Raw genomic sequence first — 21,084 nt, 5'->3', positions numbered from 1 at the left:
CACCAAGTGAAATTAAAAGACAGAAGCGAGGAGATTCGAAGATATATTTCAAAGGCTATCAATATATCGAAGATCGTCTAATCTAATCTGGCTAGCGATTTCAGGGGTTGTTGAGCACGGCGTTCCCACTCGTGATCTGGTGCGTATGCATGACCGAGCGCCTTCAGCTTGGTGAATCCATTATGACTTATGTGGTCAGCATCCAATGTTGAAAACTTACAGAGCTATTTATTTTGGGGATTTATTTACCGCTACAAGTGCGTTGGTGAAAATATTGGGACTATCACAAATCCGATTTGCCTAATTCTCAAATCATGAGTACGTAAATTTTTATTTTGTGTGTGTTGAGAATGGAATCAAACATCCTTAAATGATTATGTTTCCCAATCACTTGTTGCTGCTCTCTCTTCAAATTCATCTTTCAGTCGAATGTATTTGAACACAAAATTACAGAACATCTTAGTAAAATCTGAGAACCATACAGTACGTAATTAATTTGCTAAATCTCAATCAGTTTCCTGAAAATTAACTGTTCCTTTTGCAAATGACAACCAATCATTTCCATTGCGGTCATTCATTGTTTATCGTTCTCTTTTAATCGATCTTCTTGACCTTCTGCTACCAGGTACTTCACTTTCGGTTGATGATACATACAACTTATATCTATCGACATCAGCAGCACAGACCTCAATATTAAAAGTAGGTTCAAGGAATAGTGTGACAACCACCTAATTAACCAGTCCATGACATCCAGTTGACTGATGCGCATCGGTCGTTCTTGAACTTGAGTAGGATCGGTGAAATGTTCGACATTTTGTGACCCGACCACTGGATGATTTGATTAGGGCACAATAACTCTTCACTGGCACTACATTTTGTCCAAACAGGAAAGTTGAGCTGTGGAAACCAAAAAGTGTTTGAAAGTGACTCGAATCACCGTAAAATAGTACATAACTTGGATTCTCTTCCAATTCCGTAACTGTGAAACTTGTCATGCCCAAAGTACCTTGAAAAGTTCGACGTTTCACAGATTAAGAAGTGATCCTATTTAGATTCATAGAATACTAAGATATGATTTTGGATGTAAACTGCCTCCTCTTCCTCCTTCACATCTAGTTCAGGACAACTTAAAAATGACTACAGGTGAGTTAAATTTGAGTAACGAATGTGATACTTATACCATGTAGGTTTTTACACACATTAGAAAAATATTAGAATATACCACGCGAAAAATTGGTGTAAACGCCTTCTATACCACAAACGGTTTTTGAAGGTTCACGTCTCCATATTATCAACCAGGAGGATAATTAAAATCGAGATATTGAACAATTCATTGGGAAGTGCGGAGATTCACTTGTTGTCTTTACATTTACAGATGAGTGCAGGTTTCGAGACAGGCTGTATGTTTGGTATTAGGGATGCGTGGGTCTCTGCAGTCGCAAAGCATAATAATGCAGTTAGAGCTTATGAAAAAAACTTAGTTAGATCTCAACGTTCAATTGCCAGAATTACAGATCTGCTGGAGGAGAGTTTTACTTCGCTTTCCCTTAGTGTAAATTCTGAAGGAAATGAAGAGGCCTCTACAAATACGTGTCAAACAGAAATAAATTATACTCCAGCAGAAATATACCCTTCGACAGCATGTATGGGTTACTATGGGTTTTCGCGGAGACAAGCTAATCAGGATTTACTCAATGATATCATCAATAACATCATCAGTATTCGAATCGAAGTAATGAACCTGCGGTGCCAAAAATTAGGATCTGTCTTGCGTATGTCACACCAAGTTTTTTTGGTTTTTTACGGTCTACTTAGGACATATAGGAATCTTTAGGAATCCTAGTTACAATGTCAAATTTTTCTGTCATGTAAACAAAAAAGGGAATATTCGATATAAAATCAAGATATTTACGAAGAATATGTTTTGGTTTTCACTTGAGATATATGGCAAGTTATAGTCAGCCTATTATAAACCTGATGTGTAATTATTCTCGTTTTCAAAGTGGGGTCGAATTTTATACATTGATTATGATATGAACTCATCCCCTCTATGCTTGTTAAAAAGTTGGTCATGTAGATCACTTGCTACTACGCTTAGTGATAGCTATGTTTAATTTACGATGTAAATGAGTCTTTTGTACTGTGTAAATTAGTAGTCTTATGAGTCTTACGTCACGTAAACGTACAACACAGACGATAGAGAATGGGAAATTCAACGATGACAGCTAAAAAATACAAAAAACCCTGTGGAACGTGGTCAGAACTGCCAATATGCTATGTGTTAAGAACGACATTAAAAATCATGATTCAAAATAAAAACAAATCTCAAATGTCACCTGAGGTTTCTAATCACCTGTGTATTTCTATCCTTAAATGTGGCAGTTTTGTATACACCTAGTGACATCTAATATGCGACGCCGGTGATTAGTAATTCGTGTTGTTTTTTGTATGGCTCATTTCCAATTTCTTGCTGCTCCAAACATTTTGTGCGCTTTAAGCTTACACGATCAGTTCAATCTGTCCAACATCCACCTTCAGTTAGTAACTGGAAATTCGTAGTACGTGTTCCAGCCGTACTAACATAATCAAATTCGATTTAGTCAGTCATCTTTGTTTATTTCACGACTTACATAAAGTGTTTGGATTCCAGAAGTTACTTTTACCATATGGGAAACTTTTAATGACAGCAGCGACGAATCGTATTGATTAGTTTCGTTTCGAAGCAAGATAGCAGTAACGTATAAAGATCAAACGCAAGGAATTTGAAAGTAGCCGAGTAATTTCTGTCTCCAACCACCTATGTTGGTTCTTCTTGTTATTATCAGTACTCCTGTCGTCGTGAATCTAACACTATGACTGGTGTCCAATCTATTGACAAACCAACTCATGATGTATGAATGCCTATGTCAACTTGTTCTAATTCTGTTTCATCAACATTGTGTTGATAGGATATTACTAAAGGATTTGAGTAGTTTTCCTGATGTTGCACCAGAGTTTTCCATCTTCATTTATTTGTCTCTATAATGCTGTTTCAGAACCAATAACTAGTCTGCTTTTAAGTGAGCCGCTGCATCAGTATTTATCTAAAATATTCAGATTATTTAGTTGGCGTAAAGATTGTGCTCCTCGTAAACTTTACTTGCTAAATGCTTTCACATGCGATCGATATTCACTTACAACGATCGTAAGTTAGAACGTAAACTACTTCTGTTACGCGATATTCTCCACTGCTACCAGCGTTTTACAGTACCATTTACTTTTCGTCTGTTTACTTCATCTGCAGTTCTATGCAACCGTCAGCGTCGTTTCTCCCTGTTTATGGCTGTTGTGTTATGAACTGCCGTACTGTAGATCAATCAACATTCCTCCTAGGTATTGGGTCCCTTTCACCTGTTGTAATATTTTACCTTCGTATAGATCGCCTTTTACTGAGAGCGATATGTTTTTGTTCATTATTTGAATTGTGCTAAATTTATCGTGCAATAGTCGAATAATATCACCAACCTTGATAAATAATACTCGCATCCTGAAGCTGTATACATAGCACTTTGGTAAATTTGCTAAAACGTCTGTATTTTTAGGTTTTGCTTTTCTAGTATTTGTCTGTAAGTTAATTATATTCCATTTGGTTCTCCATGGCTGTTTGCCTAGTATTTTTAACATTTACATATGGTGTATCTCGGAATCCTGTATGGAATCAAGTACATAATTATTCATTTGCAATATTTAGACGATCTTCTATATCGTGATTATGGATAATTACCAACTTCCCTAATTTTGTAGGTCCATCGGATAGCTTGATAAATGAAATTGAAGAAATCGAAACTCGAGCTTTGACTTTGATGACTTCGCCATCTCCTATTTTCGATGATTGTGACGGAGCAATGGATTATCAAATGGAATTAATCATGAAAAAACTAGAACTTCAAGCTAAAGAATGTCTCCTAGCTTGCAAAACTCTTGCTTCCACAGGTACTCCAAAAACGAAGCAACTGCAGTCAACGATAAGTGTTACATCAGATGTGTCATTGTCTGAGAATGATTCTGTAAGTTTAACTGATACTGTGAAAAAAATCAGTAATTAGGTCAATTTATGTGAATTATAATACCTACTTTTTTTTTTTAAAAGGTGTTTCCAACTTTTGAAAAGGCCCGTGCACTGCTTGAAAATTACACAAATATACTTTATCCGTCATTATGGGATTCAAAATTCAAAATGGATGCCTTAAAAATAAAACAGGATATTACCTGTGCATGCAGTCAAGTGAGTTAACTGTTGTGAACGGATGCTTATTTACTTATCCACTTTTTTTAACTGAAGCTAACCCGTTCACTGTTTCATAAGGTCGATGAGAGGATCGTAGGTTCACTAGTTTCCAGTTATATTGTATCGTAATTTTATAAGAAGCCTCCATTTATGTCCCAAATCTACCATAGTAATGATGCAATCACTCTTCCCCCGCTTTTGTCATAAATACAAAGCCATCCTAGTCTGTTATTCCTCTTTTTTTGTTTTAATTTTGGCGCCTCATATTTATTCGGTTTGTTAACCATTTTATGGATACGGAGGATTCATCTAGGGGAGTTGAAAAACCCTGATTCCAAACCAATGGTGTACATGGGCTCCAGGATCCAATGTTTATAATAATAATGCTTAAATAAATAATTTGTTCGTGTTCCCAGGTCACTAAGACCAGCATTAATTCACTATCTTTTCCAGTTCCTTCAAGGAGAAATATCCTTCCACAGAGTGGGCATTCAGGAAGTAAAAGCCGTCCTCATACCTCTATCAGCACATGAGATCGTCTTGCTAACGATTAAATCACTCTCTCTCAGTGATCGCCTCGTTTTCACGACTAACCCTGTTCGTATATCTTTGTCACCATGCGCTACCAATATCAATGGTTTGAGTGCACAAAATATTATTCCTGGTCTCCTGAAACCACTCTAACCTACATGTTGGAGCTATTAATTTTCGAGCCTTTTATCAGATAGGACAACAAGGTTTTTTAGCTAGGACTCTAGAATCTCTCTCTATCGATGTATACTGGGCTTTCGAAATGCACATATGTGATCCAAGTAAGGTCATTCATTCGACCTCACCTTGCCACTATAAAGAACCGACACGATTTACCCTTCGAGTATCTGGAGACTCCACTGCTGCTTCCCATGGCCTCGCTGGTGTAGGTATAGAGTTTAAGTTATAAAGCAGAACAGGTTCTGTTAGACTGGATTCCAGTCGTTTGTGAATTATCTGACTAAACGGGAAAGTAAGAACTCGAGAATATAAGGGTATGCGTCGTTCCCTTTTCGTTGTCTCTGCCTACGCTCCCACTGATTGCCGCTCAGACGAACTTAAGGATGGGTTCCATAGGAAACTATCCAATCTTAAAAAAGCTAAACGCTCTGATGTAGTAATATTGGGAAGTAGTTTTAATGCTCAATTAGGTAAACTAAACCAACCCGAAAGGCACTTAGACTGATCCTACGGTGCTACGGCTCAGAGAACAGATAATGGCGACCGTCCGTTCGCTTTATGCTCAGAAAACCGTCTTTAAACATAAGAAGAAACGTCTAACGTGGCGACCCCACAATCGACTCGTCGATGGACCCGAATAGACCATACTTCCATCAGCCATCTCTGTAGAGGCTCGATAGAAGACTGTCGCCCATTCTGAAGCACATATTTAGACTCAGATCATACTCTAGTTCGAGTACGTATTTGTCTTCGTCTCATTGGACATTGAAAAGCCATAACGTGAAAACTCAAAGTGAAAAAGTTAGGAGTATATTTCAGGAACAACTAAAGACGGAGTTAGTCAACCATGAAAGTGATGCCCACCCCTAGACAGTTTAGCATGATATCCAGAAAGCTGTAGAAACAGCAATGATATATACTAGTAACTGCAACCAAAACGTTGGGAAAACTCGGTGGGTTTTAGCAGTGTCTACAGAATTGATAGATGCTCGGAAACTCATCCCATCTGACTCAGAACACGATGAGGAGCTGAGGCAGCTTAAACGTAGGCAAATAAAGAGCCTACGTAATGATCGTGAGCAGTGGTGGATAGAGAAAGCAGAAGTGATGGAAAAGGCAGCAGCGATAGGTAACAGTAGACAACTGTTCAAAATTATCAAGGAAACGGGTATTAAAAATCCGTCTGTTAGTGAGACTATCTCAAAAAGACGTGACTATTGTTCTTTTGTCAATCTAGGAGATTATATATATATATATATATATATATATATATATATATATATAGTACTCAGTTACCAATAATTACAGAATTTGTTCAAACTGACCACAAAACCATATCGAGTCATTCAATTTAAAGGAAAATGCACTGAAAATCAAATGACTACTTACAACTTAAATTAGATTGAAAGTCAATAGATAGAATTCGCGCCAAATAATTTAGTACAATTAAAATGCGTTAAAAGTTGATCAGACGAAAATTACTTTAATTCGACATGTGAATCTCAAGATTAATTTCCTTCCCCATAGATTGTATTCGAGGATTTAGCGTCACCAAAAATCTATCAATTCGAAGGAGGATTTGTGGAGATTTTAGTAATTTTAATAGTTGAATTCATGAGTCGATCCAAGCTAGACAACTATTGAAAACCTGGGACGACTGGACGGCCGTTTCGTCCTAGTATGAGACTTTTCACCAGTGCGTTCGCACGCGAGATCGAAGGTCGTGGGTTCGAGTCCCACATGCGGGATAGTGGATGCACACTGATGAGGAGTCCCATACTAAAACAAAATGACTGTCCATTTCTTCTAGGTTTTCACTAGTGGCCTATGTTAAGTCGACTGATGAACTCAACTATTAAAATCCATCAATTGCCTCAGGTCATAATAAATCAATTCAGTTTTAAAGTAATGACGAATTCAGGGTTTGTTTAGTCGTGATTACTTTCTGACTTTTTCAGATCAGTTCACATGACCCGCTTCATTGTATTGGTAGATTAGAGTGTCTATTAAATATTTTTAGACGTACCACTATCACTGATTGCTCAAAACAAACAAATTTTGAGAAATTACGAAACACCAACCAGTTGATCGACAGTTTTGCATGGCAATGTCTCTATTCTTCCTCCATTTCTCAAGCAGAAAAGCAATTCGCGTATAACATTGACATAACGTTGGTATATGCTTCTCTTCTTTCTGGGATTTTCTCACTGTTTCCCGATAAGCTGGTAATTTTTCTTTATTTTGTCTAAAGTATATTAATTTATCTAATTTTTAAGTTGAATATTGTAAAACTTTATTCCGTAATTTTTAAAACATTTAATTAGTTTTTAAATGTCCGCTACAAGTCGACATTATCTTAAGGTCAATATAAAACTAAACACACATGCGAGTTGTTTATTCCCGATTCAAACTTCTCTTGAAGCTTTGAGCATATACCGGTGCGAGATTTATTCCAATCAAGCACTTCGACACTTTATGATTTGCTCATCTGCTGTCAAGTTGAATCATAATGATATGTACTTAACGACATTAGTTGGCCCGTAGTGAAGTAGTATCTTCTCGCTCTCTATTCCTATAAATTAAAGTCACACTTACCCTCCCCCGTGGGAGGCAGTGATTTCATTTTGATTTTTGATAACCATACTTTTCTGACAGCCATTTTGTTGGTGGCTTATGGAAATCCAATAAACCTGTCATTCTGTGTCACTGATTCGTGATTCTATGAAATTCTTAAATGGCAAGTTAACGATGGTCTTCTGTTTATGGAAATAGAAAACTGAATACAAACAATAACTTTGTCAGAGAAAATTTATCAGTATATATCAATTACAGTTCTATCGAATTTTAATACTAGTTCAAGTTAAAATAGCTTGTGTAAGGTTGTTTCTGATTTAAGCTTATGATACATTTCTACTTTAACCTAAAAAGATGATTTTGTTTCTTGTTTGACCACTGATTTCTAGTTTAATTTACATCTGTTGGTAGCGCACTGTAGAAGTTGTCAGTGGTTCGTCTTTTAAGGTTATTGAATTTCAGCGAAATTCCATAGTTTGTTGATGTGATGGCTCGCTCTTACTTCAATGGCTGTGAATAATTCTGTTTTCATCCTTTTTTTCTACTCGCTAACTGGAGAGTAAATTCCAAATTTGTCTAAACGTTTTCTTGATAGAGACCTAAGAAGGAAAAATTTACGTTTTGCTTAATTCCACTATATATCGATAACAGAATTTGTCTAACCGGATAGTTGTAACTTGAATGCAGAATTACTGTGAGCTGGTCAATACAAAGAAAAATGTATTGAAAGTTGACTGGACAAAAATCGTCATAAATCAATATACTTATTTTAAGATTGACTTTCTGTCTATAATAATATTACTAGGATATATAGCTCATATCAGTACAAATTATGCATGAATCTGTAGTGTTCCTAGTTTCGCATTCTAACTTTTCTCTAATCTGATAAAAATGTTTGACTCAGTCTATATTTAGTCAACTTTGTACTAATGTATCAGAAGAATTTTATTTTACGTTCGTTAAGTAAAGTTCACTTGAACCCATCAAGTGTGGTTGCTATAGATTCTCGTCAACATAAAAATATTTGTTTCCATCAATATTGTATATATCGTATTCGTTTCCTCGAAGGTTAATTATTAAGCTTTAGATATTCGGAACCTACTATGTTTTGTGAATCGTCGATTAAATGATTTCAACTGTACTTATCTTTTTTCCTTTTTGTGCAACAAAGACAAATCTCACGAAAGGTTTTGTAAACGGAGTTTGTTTCATTTCATCTAGTTTTTTGAAATAATTCATGTAGTTTATAGGTGTCAATTCCAAGTTGGAATTTATAGTTTCAAATAAATTGAGTATTAGGTAGAAAGTTAATAAATATATTTTTTATCATATCCCAATGAGTAGAAAAAACGTATTTTTGACGTAAATAAACAACCGAAGTAAATTAACATAAGTTCCTTTATGCTACCTAAACTTATGTTAATTTATTTCGGTTGTTTATTCACTTAGAAGAAGTGGCTCACCCTAAGTCACGAAACGTCAGATATACAATCTTTTTACTCATTGGGATATTACAGAAAATATATTCATTATTAATTCGTGTAGTTTTTTGTGCTACTTTACGTAACATATATTTGTGACTTATTTGGCTTTTTCTTTCGTTAGTTTGAATTCTTCGGTCGAATATTCCTTGCTTGTCCGGCATTGGGACTATTTTCTGATCCAAGTGGTCTTAACTTAATCGAAGAAATGTTTTCAACCACTGATATTCTGTCTAATTGGCGTGGAATAGCTCGTTTGTTTACCGCACTTTTATTGGCACATCCACCTCCACATCTTGGGGTTTCTCGACACAAACTTCTTAATCCTTCACTCCTTTGGCGAGTAATAACAGGGATAGTAAATCAAGAATTTATTCCTTGTGCAACTGCTGAAGTGAGTATTTGTATTCTTGAGATTTCTTGGAGTTATTATTGAATCCTCTAAGTTACAGTTCACGTGGTATGATAAAATGGTAAACTAGGCTTTATGTTATCATGTCTCAAAGTTAGTTTTAGTAGTTTCGATGTATCCAATTTTCATCTTAAGGCTTTTGAACATGGAGTTTTCTAGTTAAGAACCTTATATTATCCAGATGTACTCCGGATACCAAATTCCAAAATACCAACGTTTAAGAAGATATCAATTTCAAAACTCATGAAATGAGTTTTTCTATAAATTGCAATTCATTTTCATTAGTATTGATTCACTCAAACCTAATTTAGTTTATTTGGTTGTCAATGCACTTCATGGTATTGACTAATTCATTGTGATTTTAATTTTAAGTAACAGTTGCTCAGTTTGATCAAAATTCTGTAGTTAACAATGATTAAATGAATTGAATTAATCTGGATATAAATCAGTTTTCTTTGATCTTCCACGATAACTTTTAAAATATCGAGGATTTTTATCGGGTAAATTAGAATATATATATATATATATATATATATATATATATATATATATATTATTATTATTATTATTTTCAATTAGATCTTGATTGAAGTTTACTTGAGTATACAGTAATATTTATATGTGTGCGTTAAAACTGTTAAACCAACCAAGGCAATTATTAAACTAATGGTAGATTACGCAACTAAATAAGTACGAATTGATAATAGGATGACAGTTGCACCAGTGTTGATAAGAATTGCAAATATAGTAATAGGGATATAAGTTTAGATTTAGAGAAATAAGTATTGAACCAACAATTATTAAAATTACGTAATGGAAAGTGTACAAATAATCAGAGTGAATATATACTATAAAGATGAAGAAAAATAAAGGGTTTGAAAAGTTAATAAAATTCTTTAGTAGGTCTTATTCTTCCAAGGAAGGAATACATATAGGAGATGAGATCAAATCTCGGTGGGAAACAATGAAGGTATATTATGGATCACTCCAAATGATTTAATTTTATTTACCACATGAGCACTATCAACCAAGTTCGATAAAATAATGCTAATGTCATATTCGTTTGACCCTTTCTAAACCATCCACTCATTCACTAGTTAAGTTGTCTGATGGTACGCCCATTATAGGTTCCTCCTCAGGACCAGTTAGCTTTGTAAATGCATATCAGGGAGCCAAAAAATCAGTTGACTTGTTATTTGTTTGAATAGACACCTGGTAATCTGGAAACTGATAAAGTAAAATTAGCTGCGTAAAAAGTCCTTTTAATCGCTCATACAAGTCTGTCATGTAGAAAAGTACTAGCAAAACTCCTGTGGAGTTGTAGTGTTAGGAAGAAAATTTTCGCTTGAACGGCATATATATCGAACTTTTGATCCACTGTATAAATATGCTTCTTTAGAAACATTTGCTCACACCCTGCTTTGATCACCAGGTTAATAATAAATTCCCATTCTTCTTTTATAGCTGCATTTAAGCTGGTCGTTTTTACTTTGCCTGTAAGACATCTGGTCAGATTTCTTTTGTTTAGCGTATAGATGTAAAGATAGTAGCGATCCAGTTGTTTCTACTATATGCTTCATAAATGTGAGCACACACCTTAATAGTAAAAAATTGCTTTCTTCTTAACTAAGCTGTATCTTTTATGAAATACTATCCTTGTTCATTTATTTATTGATCGCGGAACCCTTCTGTCTTCTATTTCCTCAGAATACCATTAGATCATTCTGTACCTTATTGTTTGTGGTTTTTTAATTGTGATAAATGAAATAGAATATTAATTTGTTCAATCTATCGAGATTTGAATTGAAATTATATTTGATCGTCATACTATAAGTTTGTCACAAAACCTATTGCGAGTAATTTCTTAGTCTCAATATCACATTTGCTTGAAATTGTCAATCTATTCAATTACGAAAATAGGTTTAATAAGCTAGCAAAATTAACATAACTCAACTAGAAAGAAAAAAAACATTCCGAAAAAGTATGGCAATGGTTATAGCTCATTAACTACGAATGACTGGGATGTTAACATCATGCCTAACACTGAGTAAGTGACATGTGATTTTACCATTAAATAAATGCGTGTGGTTATTTAAATTGCAGTTTTCAGGTGGGACATGTTCTAAAATACGAACTTCAAAAGGGGTTCCATTAAGTGAATGAGCTTCTAAAGAGCACGTTCTTTAGAATTCTGTCCAATCAATGCACACATAAGTCCTATCGACAAGAAAAGATTGAGAAACAATTAACCGTAGTTGTTGATAAATATATACGATATATTGATTATCAACTTTAATTTATTGATATCTAGATCAGTCCTATTATTTTCGTTTTTAGTATTACTCAATGTCATGAACTTGATAGACTTTCAAATTTAAAGTCTGAATTTTCATTTGGTGTTCAGTTATTGTTCTGATTACTCTCGGATTGCATTCTAAAAATCAACCAGTTTTTCAAGAATTTTTCAGTGATGTTTAGATACTTTCTGTTTCTTTATTCTCTGATAAGGGACTATCTGTTGGATATATTTAAGTAATGGATTCAATTAAAAAGCTCCACAAAATAAACTTACTTTTAATGTACCTATAGCTTTAATGCGTTTGGTTGAAGATATCAACATAGTTAATCGGTCTGGCATAAGTCGATTTACATAAATTACTGTTACCATTAAAAGGATTTTCCTTCGCTTGATTAATTTGTTTGATAGCCTATGGATGATATTGTTACTTATAATACTCTCTTGAAACATATTGACATTGTAGATGACTTGATCATACTAGATAAATTCACTATCAGTGTCTTAGTATCTTCCGTACAATCATATCGGTATATTTGAGTTGTTAATCCATTTTGTAATTTGTATAATTGATTGTATTTTTATTTCTAAAGGTTTTACACGGGATGTTAGAACTTGGAGGCTTTGTATTTGTAAATCTCTACGGTAATCAAGCAAAACGTCTTTTCAATACCATCGGTATGATTGTTAATAAATCACCTGTACTACGCCAATCACTACCAGAAATACAATTATTGTCGTTGCTTGAAAAGTATGAAAGTATCGATAAAATTCCAGATCGAATCGGTTTTATTGATAAGAGTTTTTGGGATTCTGTGTGATGTTCACTTGTATATAAAAATCATATTTATTTTTATAATTCGAGATTTGTATATATTTACTTTTGTAAATAAAAATACACTTTTAAAATATAGTATCCTGTCACACTATTCCAATTCATTTTTAGATTCATTATGTATTTGTAGCGTGGCGTCGAGTTGAGATTAACTGTGAACACCGCTACCAAGAAACACGTGCCGGATAAATCAGAAGGCGAGGATCGAACGTAACCAGATTTATTTCGTTGGCGATCTCGTGGTATTGAACGAATACCGAGATCGTGCCAAGGAATGGTACAAGCGAAAGCAGAAGAAAGGAGTACGTGCGAACAGTACCAAAAACCGCGGAACAATGATGGAGGGTAATGGAAGCACAAAATGGCTATAATTAGCACAGTTAAACAAAAGCACATTAAAACACACACCGGTACAGTTGGTTATAATAATAATTGTTTTTATTAAACCAGTCGTGTTCTCGTGATAAACGTGAGTCACTTTAGGAGCCCCCGCTAGAAAGGGTTTACACTTTCGATAAATAGCGGTTTGAATCGTGGGACTGATCGGCTGACGAGCGATTGTAGGACGGAAGAATTGGCGAACAGGAAAGCGATCGTTGATCGTCGAGTTGCCAACGAAGGTCGTTTTCGGAGAACAGTACCAGGAGCGATGTGTTGTATTTATTGCTCGAATTGGCATGCTACACCAGAGTGGTTTGTATCCAGAATCTGAAGAGGGCGTTCGTAGAGGTGCGCACCAGAAACGCTGCAGACGTAGGACGAAACCACGTTGAGCCAAAAGACCGTAACGACCAAGTTCGAGACCAAGCGTGTGCCAAGCATTCGAAACCAATATATCGGCTGAGTGCGTTGACAAGAGCATGGGTGATCAGGCCAGCTTTCGCCAAAGTTGACTGAAGTCGACGGAACCAAGCGGAGATGGTCGAAGGCGTGGGCTCAGGAAACAAAAAGAAAATTAAAAAAAAAGAAGAGTGTAGCATACGTGTAGTATAGGAATAATCCTACACCATATCGGTTGTTGACTGTGCGACTATTCGCGGAAGCGTACGGGTAACCGTACTCGGCGACCGGAACGTGAGACGGCAGTCTCGCTCGCGTCGTGTGAGCCTGCAATCTCATCCGAAGTCAAGGGCGGCGTTGTCTGCTGATCTGGACGTGAGACTGTCGTCTCGTCCGTAGACGGTGCAGATGACGCGTGCTGTTGACTGGGACGTGAGAATGAGGTCTCAGATGTATCTAGCGTGGGACCTGAAGGAGATTTAAGGATCCCGCTAGGTTTGCTAGGTCTAGCATTGAATCTCAGGTTGTCAGATGGGGCACTGTCATCGACGTGCGCTGGTTTGAGACGATCAATGCTGACGATCTCGACGCGGCCATGTCGATCAACCTTGAAGGTCTTTTCGTGACGAGCGATCACGCGAAAAGGGCCTTCGTAAGGTTGTTGCAAAGGTTTGCGTACCGAATCTACTCGTGCAAAAACATGTGAACAGGTAGATAACTCTCGAGGGAGAGCGACCTGTCGATGTTGTATTCGAGTTGACACCGGAGGCAGCGTTCGCATAAATGCAGACAGTCGTTGGACGTAGTCTGATTTAGCGAAATTAGGTCTGCTCCGTGGTGTGAAGAATTCCCCGGGCAGACGCAATGTCGTGCCGTATACAAGTTCAGCGGCGGAACATTGGATATCTGCCTTTAAACTCGTTCTGATACCTAAAAGAACGAGCGGTAAGGTTTCGTACCAGTCGTCGTTATCGTGTGCTCGAAGAGCACTTTTAAGTTGCCGGTGAAACCTTTCAACTAAACCGTTTGAAGCTGGATGGTAGGCGGTAGTGCGTATTCGTTCCGTACCAAACAGCCGAGTAAGTGAGGAGAATAGTGCGGACTCAAATTGTTGTCCTCGGTCAGTCGTGACGGTCGAGGGACAACCATATAGAGCTATCCATCGTTCTACGAAGCGGTGAGCAACTGTCTCCGCCGTGATAGACGTGATGGGTATAGCTTCGGGCCATCTGGTGAAGCGGTCGATGCACGTGAGTATGTGATCATACCCGTGCGATGGTGGCAGTGGTCCTACAATGTCTAAGTGAACATGATCGAAGCGAGCATCAGGCGTAGCGAATGTACCGAGGGGGCGGCTACGTGCCTGTGCACTTTTGATCGTTGACATTGTAAGCATTGCTTAGCCCACATACGAACATCTTTATTCATGGCCGGCCAGACGTATCGTGCAGCGATGAGGCGTAATGTAGCTGCGATACCTGGGTGAGATAATCCATGCAGGGCATCGAATACGAGACGGCGATAAGCAGAGGGTACGATGGGTCGAGGAAGACCGGTAGAAGTATCACATAGAATGGTGCCAGAAGTCGTGGCTAGAGGTACTTCCTGATACTGAAGGGACGTAGAGTGTGGTGCTTCTGTACAGCTGGGATCGTCTGCTTGGGCAGCGGCCATAGCAGGAAGATCGAGCACCGGCAGGGCAACTGCATTCATTTGGATTCGTGATAGGGCATCGGCAACACAGTTCGACTTGCCTTGGATGTGACGAAGGTCTATCGTGAACTGGGAGATATAGTCCAAATGTCTGCACTCTCGTGGTGAGTAGCGGTCAGACTTGGTATGCAAAGCATACGTTAAGGGCTTATGGTCGGTGAATAAAATGAATCGACGTCCTTCTACTGCGTGCCGAAAATGTTTGATGGCGCAGTAGGCTGCTAGCAGCTCGCGAACAAAAGCGCTATATCTCGTCTCCGTGGCAGTAAGGCGTCGTGAGAAAAACTCGAGAGGTTGCCAACTACCGGAGATGTTTTGTTGCATGACTGCTCCTATAGCAACATCGGATGCATCAACCGCTATACTAAGCGTGGCTGATGGATCAGGATGGGCGAGAAGAGTGGCTTGCGCAGGAGCCGTTTTGATTTCAGTGAATGCAGTACGTGCAGAATCGTTCATTTCCAATCTGCGTGGGTTGCCGCGTAGTAAGTCGGTTAGTGGTCGTAACCGTTCTGCCGCGTGTGGGATGAAACGACGGTAGAAGTTAACCAAACCGAGAAAAGCCTTCAGTTCCTTGAGTGAGGACGGCACGTTGTACTCCTTTATTGCTTGCACTTTGTCCTCACAAGGTAGAATACCCTCTTGCTTGATAACATGACCCAGAAATATTATTTCTCGTTTACCTAACTCGCATTTGTCTGGGTTAACTACTATTCCGTTATCCGAAAGGCGTTGGAATAATAGCGTAAGATGTTGATAATGTTCATCTACGTTTGATGATGCGATTAGCAGGTCATCAATATAGGCGTGAACAAAATCGAGGTCTCGTACAATGCTATCGATAAACCTTTGAAAAGTTTGAGCAGCATTCCGTAATCCAAATGGCATTCGTAGGAACCCAAACAAACCGAAAGGAGTCGTGATAGCGGTCTTTTCGATATCTTCAAGAGCGACTGGGATCTGATGATATGCTCGTACCAGATCGATCTTAGAAAAGATAGTCGTGCCCTTGAACGATGCCGTGATGTCGTGTATGTGGGGGATGGGGTAGCTATCAAAGCGCGTAACTACGTTTAGAGCTCGGTAGTCGCCGCATGGTCTCCAACTAACCCCATCTTTTTGCGCACCATGTGTAGAGGAGAGGCCCATGGACTGTGAGAAGGACGAATAATACCAGTAGCTAGTAAATTGTCAAACTCACGCTTAGCAAAAGCTAATTTGTCCGGTGCCAGTCGGCGAGGTCGTGCCGTGACTGGAGGTCCGCGGGTGACTATGTGGTGTACCACACGATTGGTCACCGATGGAAGCTCCTCGAGTGGTTTAGTGAGTACGGGGAATTTCTCGAATAAAGCGTGGAATTTATCGTCACGCGAGTAAAAAGTGCCAAGGATTCGGTACGCGTTCATGTGGGCTTTACAGCCCATGAATTTGCTGTTCGACGAAGTATCGATTAGCTGCAGCCTACGTGAATCGACAAGCAATTCATAGTGCTGTAGAAAATCGATACCTAGTATGGCTGTGGGAACATCAGCAATGATGAACGGCCACAGATACCGTCGTCGGTTGCCCAGGTTGACCGCGAGTTGTCGTGTACCGTAGGTAGGAATGACTGAGCCATTCGCAGCGCGTAGTCGAAGCACTGTGGCTTGTGACTTGCTGCTACCTCGTGGTACGACAGAAACTTGGGCCCCAGTGTCTACTAGGAACCTAGCGTTTGTGCGATAATCGTGCACATAGAATAGGCGACCAACCTGGGGAGAAGGGCCGGCGAGTACGGCCGCTTTTACTCGCCGGCGCTGGCGTTTCCCGCCTTGTATGAGCATGGTGCTCGACAACGGCGGGCGCCAGACCCGAAGGACCTATGGAACCAGCACCAACTGTCACTCGCTTCCGTAGCCGCCTTTCGGCGTGGCCTGGAAGATGTCCTTTTCGGGCGAGTGGTGACGGGTTTGCGAGAACTTGAGCGAGCTCGGGGGACGTAGGGTTGGGGTACGTTGCAACGGTCTCGAAAACTAAGACGTGTGTGAATACACCCGGCCCTGTCACCATGAGCTGAGGAATGACCGGCGTCCATGTCTACTTTAGGACGTGCCGTCGAAGCAACTACATAGGTGTCTCTATTACTAGTCCTCGCCAAAATTTTGTCTGCTATGAGGGCTACCTGGTTAAGCGGTGAGTCCTCGAGCAGTGCCGTCACAGTAGGTTGGATATGGGCTGGTAGTGACTCGAGCCATAATTCCTTAACTATCTCCGAGTCAGATGCTGTTGGTCCTGCAAGAGATTGCAGGCGCGTGAGGTGATGGCTTGGTTTAGCATCACCCAGGGGTGACGTGCTAACAGGGTCCTCAATCGTTCCTCCCTCGATGGGAGGAAATGTCGGAGAATTGCCTCCTTGAGGCGGTCATAAACATTAGGCACGTTAGAATTGAGGACGACCTCACGAACAGCTACTAAATGGTCCCAGGGTAACGATTCGAGAGCGTAGGCGTATTTTTGCCTTTGGCTCGTGATACGACGAGTCTCGAACTGAGACTCTATTGCAGCAAACCAGACCTCAGGGTCGTGGGGGACAAATGATACAGGTCGAAAATGAATGGCCTGTACGTCTGAGTCTATAACATTAATAGTATTCTTCTCGCTATCCATCATGTCGTGTATATTATATATTAAAAATTAATATGAAAATATACGACAGACGTGGATAGATAAATAATAGACTCACCAAATTGACTTCTTTGGAAGATTTGACCCGAGGTTGCGGCGTGTTCCAAACTTTGGGCTCACCAATTGTAGCGTGGCGTCGAGTTGAGATTAACTGTGAACACCGCTACCAAGAAACACGTGCCGGATAAATCAGAAGGCGAGGATCGAACGTAACCAGATTTATTTCGTTGGCGATCTCGTGGTATTGAACGAATACCGAGATCGTGCCAAGGAATGGTACAAGCGAAAGCAGAAGAAAGGAGTACGTGCGAACAGTACCAAAAACCGCGGAACAATGATGGAGGGTAATGGAAGCACAAAATGGCTATAATTAGCACAGTTAAACAAAAGCACATTAAAACACACACCGGTACAGTTGGTTATAATAATAATTGTTTTTATTAAACCAGTCGTGTTCTCGTGATAAACGTGAGTCACTACATATTTATAGAGATTTGTTATGTTGTGTATTTCATTTTGACATGAAACATACTTATGTAACTTCTCTTTGGTTATTAAAACTGGATTGAATCTAAATGGTATCTTTTGAGATAGTTACATATTATGTCCAAATTAAGTTTTGTAATGAAGCGTGGATTTTAAATAGTATAAAAAAGTACTTTGTGTTTGGTTTTCTGGAAAGTTCGTAGATTGTTAACATTTCTAAGTTAAATTTGAGGGCTAAAAGATCTAAAATACAACTCCTCCATCCACGGTTATTCTAGAAATCAGTAGCATAGTCAAGAGTAGGGTTTCTGTGGTGCTCTTTTGTACTTAATGACTGCCTGATTTCGAATTCGAAGTGCAATACGTCCTTCCATGTTCATATGGCTGTTATTTCTGGGATTCCTAGTTTGTACTATGATTAAAGTACTTCAAACTATCACATTAACATCGCGGTGGAGCCTGTTTTGGAGCAATTGGACATTCAGATTTTGATGCTTTTGAGGATTATTTGAATAGGTTTGAGATCTGGCGCATAACCAAGAAAGGTGTGAAGGGTGGTAAAATTGTGGCACATTTCCTTACATTCATCGGATGACAAGCCGATAGTTTATTGAAAACTTTGGCATATCCAGAAAAACCTGACTTACTTTCTTGTGCAACTCTTAAGGAACTACTATTAAATCATGAGAAGTGTCACAGTTTTTAATGTCGTGATTCGTCAGGGCATCAGGAGTCCCACTACTTTACTACGTCGTCTCAGTCCAATGCGTAATCAGGGTTATTCAGATAGCAATTCATTGGGAAGTTACGAAGATGAGCACGAGTTTGGTAAATGCTTGTTCTGTAGCAAGTTTCACCCATGTAATCCATGTGTATTTCGTAATTCTAAATGCTTTAAGTGTAAAACTGGACATATTCAGTTCATTTCTAATGCTACGGTCCATTTCGCTGCGGTTAATGCTAAAATTTGTAATTGTGATTATATTAGGTTGAGTGTTTCTAATGGCCGCTTATCTTTATCACGTTTTCGAAAAGCGGTATAGTCACATAGCAGTTCAGAGTGGCGCATGTGTATCTGGTGCCGCCTTGTACGAATATTTATGTATTCAAATAGTAATAAGTAGATAACTAAACAAGTTAAGAAACTTCATAGGCTCAGGAAAAAGTACTGGGATATGTTCATCTCTACTGGTTTAGAACAGTACGGATCCAGTTATTGTAAGATTAGGAATGTTTGTGAAGCGTTAATAAATAGGACTACACGATCATATGAAAAAAAATTGGTTAGGGATTATAAATATAGTCCGAAACGGTTGTTCTCGTATATAAAAAGACAAACTCAGAGAAGCGATGAAACTTCATCCCTTCTGATACCAGAAAATTCGTTAATATTCGCAAGAAATGATACCGAGAAAACTGGATGTTTATAGGAATATTTCATTAAAGTTTTCTATCAGTAGTGAGGAAAAATTGTGGCGGCTTGCTGGTGAACCTTCTAGTCATTGAAAAAGGTACTATTTCAACTTCTCAAACCTGATAGGTCCATTGGTTCTGACGATATTCATCCTAGGGCTATGGCAGCCTTATCAGATGTAATTGCTGAACCTTTAGCGATATTATTTGATATGCCTCTGAGGCAGTCCAGACTGCCCAGAAACTGGAAATACGCGATAATTAGTCCGGTGTATAAGGCTGGGAGTAGAGATTTAGTTATTAACTATAGACCCGTTAGCTTAACTTGTGCAGTTGTAAAACTGATGGAGAAAATCATTCGAATGTCTGCTATAAACTATGTTGAAGGGCATAATCTTTTCTCCAGGGAAACACATAATTTTCGGAGAGGTCTATCATGCTTTACAAATCTCAGTGGAAGAGAAAATTGGGTTGCGGCAAAAGATCAAGATGTTCCTGTAGATGTGATTTCCATGGATCTAAGTAAAGCCTTCGATAAGATCTCCCATCATGGTCTTAAATTCAAACTGGAATGTTTTGGAGTTCATTACATAGTCACAGATTGGATAAGTGACTTCCTCCATGACTGGAGGCAAAGGGTAAGTGTAAGTGGAGCTCTTCTTCATTGGGACCTGTAAGAAGTGGAGTTCCCCAAGGCACGATCCACGGTCCTCTTCTCTTTTTACTTTGTGTGAATGAATTACCAACGGTAGCAGAGTTATCCGTTCTTATCTTTGCCGACGACGTAAATGTTTGGAAACCCATACACAGTATATCGGATAGAATAGTATGCAGGATGATCTCAACTCATTGGTGGCATGGATGGACGGGTGGTCACTAGAAGAGCGTGGCGGTGCAATTAAATAACTATGACGATTCCTGTCACCCAAAGTATGGAACTATAAAGATCCAGGAGTCATATCAAGCAGTGATCTCAAAACCACTAGTCACTGTAAGGCTGCTTCTGTGAAACGCTATAGGTTGTTATGGTCTATTCGTGGGTCTTTCCAGTATTTGGATGATGAAACGTTCAGATTTACGTGCGACCACACTTAGTATATAGGATTCAAGCAGCGAGCCCTTGTTTCAAGTATGAAGCAGAGATGTTGGAAAGAGTTCAACAACGAGGGACTAAGATGGTACATGGTCTATCTAACCTATCTTATGAAGACAGACTGAGACACCTAAACTTATTTCCGTTATCTTACCGTAGAATACGGGGTGATCTAATATTGGCTTATCGTATACTGACCAATGACCTTGGTATTAAAATATCTTATCTTTTACCTCCTTCCAGGACCGATCATTTGAGAGGACATTCGAAGAAAGTGCAAAAACCGAGATCAAATCGTTTACATCTGGAGTTTCGTTTATCGCACCGAGTAGTGAATTACTGGGATTCTCTAACAGAAC

The 21,084-nt window shown here is 38.7% G+C and overlaps 1 protein-coding gene across 2 annotated transcripts; it reads left to right on the top strand.

The window, feature by feature from the left end:
• Window positions 1-1,343: 1,343 nt before the first annotated feature.
• MS3_00007424 (uncharacterized protein) lies at window positions 1,344-9,817 on the top strand. Of its 2 annotated transcripts, XM_051215695.1 has the most exons (4): window positions 1,344-4,046; window positions 4,130-4,264; window positions 6,999-7,203; window positions 9,158-9,817. In XM_051215695.1, the coding sequence occupies exons 1-3, from the start codon at window positions 3,843-3,845 to the stop codon at window positions 7,014-7,016; spliced, it is 357 nt and encodes a 118-aa protein (XP_051066227.1). In that variant the 5' UTR covers window positions 1,344-3,842; the 3' UTR covers window positions 7,017-7,203; window positions 9,158-9,817. The 2 variants fall into 2 exon arrangements, with proteins under 2 accessions (XP_051066227.1, XP_051066228.1); XM_051215696.1 differs by lacking the exons at window positions 6,999-7,203; window positions 9,158-9,817 and having other exon boundaries at window positions 1,344-3,372; window positions 3,418-4,046; window positions 4,130-6,174.
• The last annotated feature ends 11,267 nt before the right edge of the window (window positions 9,818-21,084 follow it).

The sequence above is a fragment of the Schistosoma haematobium genome, chromosome 4 (assembly GCF_000699445.3).
Source record: "Schistosoma haematobium chromosome 4, whole genome shotgun sequence".
NCBI lineage: Eukaryota > Metazoa > Platyhelminthes > Trematoda > Strigeidida > Schistosomatidae > Schistosoma > Schistosoma haematobium.
This window is presented reverse-complemented; position numbering and strand designations above follow the sequence as displayed.

Bases quoted from the DNA above. Each gene is read 5' to 3' on its own strand.
- MS3_00007424 (XM_051215695.1), top strand. From the start codon at position 3,843: ATGACTTCGCCATCTCCTATTTTCGATGATTGTGACGGAGCAATGGAT. The intron at 4,047-4,129 runs GTAAGTTTAACT...TTTTTTTAAAAG, and splicing joins CATTGTCTGAGAATGATTCT to GTGTTTCCAACTTTTGAAAA.